The sequence below is a fragment of the Atta colombica genome, unplaced genomic scaffold (assembly GCF_001594045.1).
Source record: "Atta colombica isolate Treedump-2 unplaced genomic scaffold, Acol1.0 scaffold59, whole genome shotgun sequence".
Classification (NCBI taxonomy): domain Eukaryota; kingdom Metazoa; phylum Arthropoda; class Insecta; order Hymenoptera; family Formicidae; genus Atta; species Atta colombica.
In genome coordinates, this window is record NW_017259549.1 from 8,422 (window position 1) to 16,165 (window position 7,744).

The following is a 7,744-nucleotide window of genomic DNA, read 5'->3' on the forward strand; positions in this document are numbered from 1 at the left end:
ATTTGAAAAATATCAATTATACATAAGAAATAATACACCGCATCAGATAAAATCTTTCTCTCTAAATTAAGCTGAAAGTAAGAAATATTTCAAGGCCGAATGAACATAACACATAAAAACCGTTCAAAACAAGTATAGCGAATACAACTTCCCCCAATGTTATACAGAATCAAAACAAGAACTATACCAAAGTATTCTCAAAATAAATTCTTAATTATCAAATTCACAAACAATCATAAGTCTAAACTAAATAAAGCAATAGTTAATATAACTTACATCTAAAATTTCATCACTTTAGAAATAATGTATAATAATGTAAAATAATGTATAATATTCTAGAATAAATCAATATTACTCAAAAACTTTAAACTGGATTAATGCGAAATGACTTTGATCAAAATCAACAATCAATTCAATGATAAATCAATTAGTCTATTAATCACTTGATCATCAATGAATAATATTATAATGCATACACCCAACTTACAGAAAGACATTTATTACTCAGATCATTTCTATAAATGCAAAAATTTAAAACCAATATAAGAAGCAATATGAATCCAATAAATCAACTCGCCCACCCTAATAAATCTTAATATTATGGTTGTTAAAGGCAAATCCATAAAATAGATAAAGCATTTAAGCCCGATCATTAAGCACCAATCAACCAATTAAAATTTCTATCAAATTAAAGAAAGATTTAATAAAAAAGAAAAAAAATTCAATGCAAATTGTAATGAATCAGTCTTACATCCAGAAAAGCTCACCACTAATCATATTGATCCAATAAACAGATCAATTTCCTTCTATTCCTTGCTTCCTCTCGATCATGTTGATCAGGCAGACAAATTTTTCCTCCTTCACTTCCTTTCTCGTCTTTTTTGATCGTAACAAGAAGTGAGTGGTCTCACTACTAATAGTAGTCTCAGAAAAAAATCGTATAACCTCCTTCGGATCCCCAACAATGTACTAATGAGGTATAATCTGGATTATTCGATTCCGTTTCGTTTAATCACAGCCACTGTATTGAAATTCCTAGAGATGATCGCTCAACGGCTGAGAATGAAATCCATATTCATACGTTCGTGTTCTCGATTCTCTCTGCATGCAAGTAGACGGTCTACTTTGCATCATCTTAAGACTATGAAAAAGATCATATATAATACATTAAGATGGTATGTTGTATCTCATTCTTCCTGAATTTCAATTCGGCTTTCGCCCAGCTCGCTCGTGCGCGAATAATCTCATCACATTTTCTAATCGCATTCTCGCTAGTTGTTTTACTGTCTGTATCTTTATCGACATAACTGATGTGTTCGACAATGTCTAGCCTTCAATTCTCATAGAAACGCTAAGAGGTCTTGGTGTCCCTGCTAAGATCTGCAAATTCATCCAAAACTTGATTATGGAAAGAGAATTCTATTTTGTTAGAAATAGTAAGCTTAACAATTCTTTTAAGGGCTCACAAGAGCACGTCTCAGGGTTCATCCCTCAGTCCAATCCTATTTAATCTTTATATGATACTGAAAACTCTTGGAGGTGAGATCACCATCTTGATGTATGTTGATGACCTCGTGATATTTTCTTCAAACGTCAATTTAAATGTGACTGTTGCTTCCATTTAAGAATTTCTCATCTCTCTTTCTACTTACTTGAATAATAAAGGACTGAACATCTAAAAATGCATGGTATTTTCGAGGGGTAGATCTACTCCTGCATTTTAACACTTTAGGGTTGATAACCGAGACATTCCTGTTATTGAGATGTTCCTGCAGATTTTTAGATATCTTATTTGACAGGAAATTGACAGGTAAGATTCATCTCAAATATTTAATCGGCAAAAGTAGAAAAATCGTCAATATTATGTCTGCTTTATCTGGCTTTATCGTGGGGTGCTCGTCTTCAATCTCTTGTTATCTATCGCGCTGTCTTCAGATCTATTGATTATGGCAGTCATGTCTTCCAATTCAAAGGGAATAAAACTATTTTTAGATATCTGGAACGTTTACAATGGAAAGCAATTCGCATAGCCCTACTCTCTACGCCTATTAACATTATGTTGGTTGAGCACGTGAACCTCTTTTACGCATTAGATTCAATTATCTTGTGTCTAGATATTTGATTAAAAACTTTTCGAGGCATAATAGTCTGCCTATAGATAGGAACAGCTGAAAGCTGCTTCTATTACTTCTCGCTCCAAAATCACTGCATGTAAAAGCATTCCTGTTTTTAAGAAATATATTCTGTTAAAGCACTTGAAAAACAATATTAAATGCTCAATGTTTCTGGCTTCTTTTCTATACCCATATAGAACCTTGTTTCTATAACCTTGTTTCTATAATTACTATAGATTTTTCAAGCGTGATGGTTGGGATCGACGATGGTACTCTCTCAAGGAGTTCATTCTTAGATGCTTTTAGAAATTTATACATCTTCTCATACAAGAAGACTATGTTTGCTTTTAGAAGACAGATGAATCTAAGTTTGAGCAGGATAATTGCACGAGTGCTGGCATATACTCATCTTCGCTACATCTAGAGCTTATGCATCATCTTTCAGCCAACGCCTCAATTTTCATGGCTGAAGCCTGAGCCCTGTTCATCACGCTGAAAATAATATGTGACAGAAACATTCCCAAAGCGATTATCTTTACGAATTCGGAGAGTGTCTTGGAATTCCTTTCATCTCGCCTGAATATTGCTATTTGATCTGTGCCATCAAAAATCAATTCTACTTAGCATCACGAATGAATATCTTACTTGGATCCTCTCTCATAGGGGCATAGAGTAATGAAAGGGCGGACGAACTCGTCAAGCTAAGTGCTAAACAGGGTGACAGAATTGATTTGGAGATCCCTTACTCTGATTTATTTTTAGAAACTAGAAATTCTGTTCTGGAGCAATGCAGAGCCTATCTCGATGAGAAATTTAGATGGAAGGACCTACATTATGAACAATTCTCTCAAACTGACAAATGATTTAATAAACACTTCTTTAAAAGAGAAGAAATTATCTTAATCTATGCGAAAATCATTACAATTTCAATTACAGCCTTCACAGGAAAAATATAGTTGCAACTAAGGTCTGTCTGCGGCGATCTTACTCAGGATATAAATCACATCATTTTCTCATGTCCGCTCACTTCCCCTAAAGTTGACAAACTCATTACATATATTAACATTACATATATTAATTTTTATTCATGCGCATTCTGTAACTCCTAATAATATCTTCCCCTTCCTCAAAAACCTTTTCCCTAAGTTATGTCGACTGCTATTATCATTTCTTAAATTAAACAACCTCAACATTTAAAACTCCCCAGCCGGGCTCGCTTTCACGATCCCTCTGGGAACTTCTAAATCTTTTATTTCACGTATGGAACTTATGCTTCCCCCTAAATTCGATCGACTACTTTATGCTACTTGCGAGTCTCCTTGCCGCCTCCGATGGCTATTTTCGATTCTGCCCGTATCGACTCAGCTTGTAGTCGGAGTCATTCTATCACGATAATAATAATAATATTTTGCATCATGGTTACGGCCTTAACGGAGAATCATGATGGAGAACAGAGACACAGTAATGACTGTCGAACAAATAACGGGAAGATGTCTGTTTATGTGTCCGGAAAAAGAACGGCTGATGTAAGTTTTTTCGCAATGTAGACAGTTTGTAAGTCAAAACTTTGAAACATGTATATACATGTTGCTTCGAATTTCTCACGAATGTTAACATAAATATTGATTTATTTTCTCACTGTTTTTACATTTAAAAACAGGTTATTTTACTAAAAAAAAGTTATTGTATGTCTTGTAATTTTATATATTAATATGCAAATAAGTATTTAATATATGATTTTTCAAATCTTGAATTATTTACTTCAGGAGAGAACGGGAAGGTTTGTTGCACAAATATGAAATTGATGAGGGAACGAAATACATGAAGAGACCCAAAGCTGATCCAATGAAAATTGTAAAATGCTTCAGTCGTTCTGCTGCTGGACAAGTTATGACAGATCCGAATTTGTTGCGTCCTCCGCATGTATTATTATCCACTGTCCAATACTTATTCACCAAGTAATTTTGTCTATCTATTTAAATATGATTCAAGAATATATAAATTACTACTGTTAAACATCACTACCAGAATATATCTATTTAATAAAACATCGTTTATAATTTGTAAGATTTATATGCATAATATTTAAAATATATATCATTTCAGGATAATTACACGAACGGATTTAGATTGGGTATTGATATACGACTTTGTATTTGACAGGTTAAGGTCAGTACGACAAGATGCTGTAATACAAAGAATTGATATTGTTTCAAATATTTTCCTTCTTGAGCCAATTGTCCGATTTCACATATATGCCGCACAAAGGTACAAGTTAATCAAATGGTATTTAAAAAGTTGAAAAGTTAAAAAATAAATTCATTTTTTAGGTTGTGTGAAAGAAACATTACAGAATTCAATGCAAAAATAAATAATAAACATCTGTTTGAATGTATCAAGCAATTACTTGTATTATATGATCAACAAAATGAAAATGTAACAGATAATATAGCATTACATAAAGATTTCGAAAAATTAACATTAAACAATAGCCGATCAGAGATGGAAGCTATATATATTCTTCTCTATATTGGAGATTGCGAGGCCTTAAAAAGAGCTTTTTCGCTTTCGTCCGATTTAAAGTAAGTTCTCATTATTGTGATAAAATTAGAGCTATTAATAAAATTATGCAAATTATGTATATACAAAGTGTCCACTAAGTTTTAACAAAGTGCTTGTGTATAGATAGAGCAGAAAACTGAGTTTGAAAAGTCCTCTACCATTTTATAATTTTCGCAATAGTTAACAAGATATTAATTACTAAAAATTGCTGAATAATTGGTCTTCAATTTTTTTTCTCAAATACTATCAACTTTACAGAAAAACTGCAAGAGATAAAAATTATTTATTACCATTAATACCATTGTTTGACTTTGAGTAGCATTATCAAGATTACAGGGCAAGGTCACTTTGAAACAAAATCCCCTATTTTTCATTATATATTTTTGTAGCTTATCTCAAGAACTTTTCAAAACACTATTATAAAGTATTTTTCGAATAATAAAATTTGAATGTTACAGTACCATCAGCATTAGCATTACCCAAAGTGTCTGACTGACAACTGAAATGCTTGAATGTTGTTAAGGATTATGACCTGGATAACATTTGTTAAAATCAAGGCTATTAGAGGTTGTTCTTGTTATTTTCATTTTTGAACTAAAAATTTTTACGTAAAAATTAAAATAAGTACAAGCTCCAGTGACCTTGAGCTTGATAAATGTTATCCAGATTATGATCGCATATAAGAGGTTTAGCCAATACATTACAATATTATATATATTCAAGAGATTTTAGTCATTGATCGGACCTTGGATACTATTAATTTAGGCGGTACTGTAACTTTCAAGCTTTATAGCTCGAAAAGTACTCAATGAAAAAAACTACAAAATACTATATAATACTATATAATAGTATTTTGAAAAATTCTTGAAGTAAATTATGAGAATATGTAATGAACAATAAGGGATTCTATTTCAAAAATTCAAAATGATCTTGCCTTGACCTTAACGATGCCATCCAAGATCAAACCATGATACCATTATGTTTTCTCAAAGTCATATAACTTTTATTTGAAACATTTTCCCGTATCTTTTATACTTTATAAGATATTTCGATGTAAATGTTAAAATGGGACATTCTATGTGTGCATGCGTGCGTGTGTGCGTGCGTGCAAGCATTAAAAATATTTAACATTAACTTTTTTTACATATTCATTTCTTATGTTGTATATGCAGAAAATCGCCTGCAATTCAGTTAGCTACAAAGATATCACTTGCTTGGTATTTAAGAAACTATGTTTACATTCGTCATTTGGTTAAACAATTACCCCCGATATTAGCTTGTGCATTCTTTTGTAATTTGCAAAGCTTCAGAAGGTATTCACTTATTTTTGTTATTATGCATGTAAAAAAATATTCAATAATTATAAAAAGCTATGCTGAATAATTATTTAAATAAGAAATGTATTATATTTCAGAAATGTTCTGCAAATCATGAGTTCTGGCTACAATAGCAGAGTATTGACGTTCCCAGGATTGAAATTGCAAGAATTTTTATTTTATAAAGATATAAGTAAAATCCAGGCCGATTGCAATTTATTTGGTTTGACATTTACCAATGAAAATATTTTATTTAAAAAGTCACAGTTTAACGAACAAATCTTACTGGTTAGTAAAAAATTCAGTTAATTATTGTATATATTAAAAGATAAATACTTTTATTTTCGGATATTTTTTACTTTTTTATGTTGTAGGCCAATCCTGAAATGTATTACACTTCCACCACGTTACATAAATTCATGCCAAAAATTCTTTTAGAATGTACCTCTAACGATGAATATTGAATTAATATTTATATAAAATGTTTTCTATATACAATTACGAATTTATTGAATTCAAACTAATGAAATTTATTTTAAAGATATCAAATATTATTATATATTTGGTAGGTGTACCAACACTTTTCTTTAAATTGTAATATTTTGATTACAAATTCATTTGTTACTAATTATAATAATTCATATTAGACCGACAAGAATAAATTAAAAGAAATAAACCTATTTTCAATCAAAGCAGATTTTGATGCTTAAATACTTATTTCAATGTAAATTTCCAATTCAACACACATTTCCAATTCTGCAAACTGCATGCCGAAATCTTTTCCAATCTTGAAACACATCATGAACAGAACTAGTAGTAATATCACATTGACAAGCAATTTTTGATATTAATAAGCATCTTAGAAAGATATTAATAATATAATGTTAATCTAATTAATAATTTAATGTTAATCTGAGGATCTTAAGAACTGTAAATAATTTAATTTATTACGAACAATAGTACTTCAGCCAGAATATCCGAATCTCCTGTGCGGGCAATCTTTCCGTATGACCACTAAGGCTTCGACAATATTTGTCGCAATAATCAGTAACTAATGAGAGAAAAGTTTTTTAAGTAAACATATGTCAACAATTCATATTACAATTCGTTACAATTTGTATTAGATCGACGAAAATAAATCAATTAACAGAAATAAATCTATTTTCAAATTATTAATATCCTTTTAAAATGCTTATTAACATCAAGAATTATTAAATTGCTAAACAATTTAATACATATATATTAGATATTACTATTCTAGTTCTGTTCATGAGAATTAATTTTAAGATAGAAAAAGATTTCGGTGCGCGGGTTCCAGAATTGTATACTACACAAATGTGTAAATTTCTCCGAGATATTTAAGTCTAAGGCCCGAATTGCACTAATGTTACAATACTTTAATTTTAAGCGATTTTAACTCTCTTTTAAAGCCGAGAGAGAGGGAGAGAGTTTTAATCCTAGCTTAAAGTTAAAATTAAAGTTAAGTAATGTTAGTGCCATTGGACCTAAAATTTTAATCGAAAATAGATTTATTTCTCTTAATTGGTTTAAATAATTATATATGAAAGAAACACATTTTGTTTTATACATGTATCTATCACGGCAGATGATTTTAGTACGTAATTTTTTATTAATTAATAATTAATAAGTATTACAGATTATAATTGTATTTGATACTATAGACAATTAATGAGATAACAGGATCTATTTAAGCCAAATGCAAACAAAAGCAGAAAAATCGATACAACTTGC

The 7,744-nt window shown here is 30.4% G+C and overlaps 1 protein-coding gene across 1 annotated transcript; it reads left to right on the top strand.

Annotated features, from left to right (window-relative positions):
• The first annotated feature begins 3,382 nt into the window (after positions 1-3,382).
• LOC108692111 (SAC3 domain-containing protein 1) lies at positions 3,383-6,341 on the top strand. Its single transcript, XM_018200254.1, has 6 exons — positions 3,383-3,640; positions 3,881-4,072; positions 4,221-4,382; positions 4,445-4,696; positions 5,849-5,989; positions 6,091-6,341. Exons 1-6 carry the CDS (start codon positions 3,555-3,557, stop codon positions 6,299-6,301), a joined length of 1,044 nt encoding a protein of 347 aa, XP_018055743.1. The 5' UTR covers positions 3,383-3,554; the 3' UTR covers positions 6,302-6,341.
• The last annotated feature ends 1,403 nt before the right edge of the window (positions 6,342-7,744 follow it).

Bases quoted from the DNA above. Each gene is read 5' to 3' on its own strand.
- LOC108692111 (XM_018200254.1), top strand. From the start codon at position 3,555: ATGATGGAGAACAGAGACACAGTAATGACTGTCGAACAAATAACGGGA. The intron at 4,073-4,220 runs GTAATTTTGTCT...ATATCATTTCAG, and splicing joins GTCCAATACTTATTCACCAA to GATAATTACACGAACGGATT. The intron at 5,990-6,090 runs GTATTCACTTAT...ATTATATTTCAG, and splicing joins AATTTGCAAAGCTTCAGAAG to AAATGTTCTGCAAATCATGA.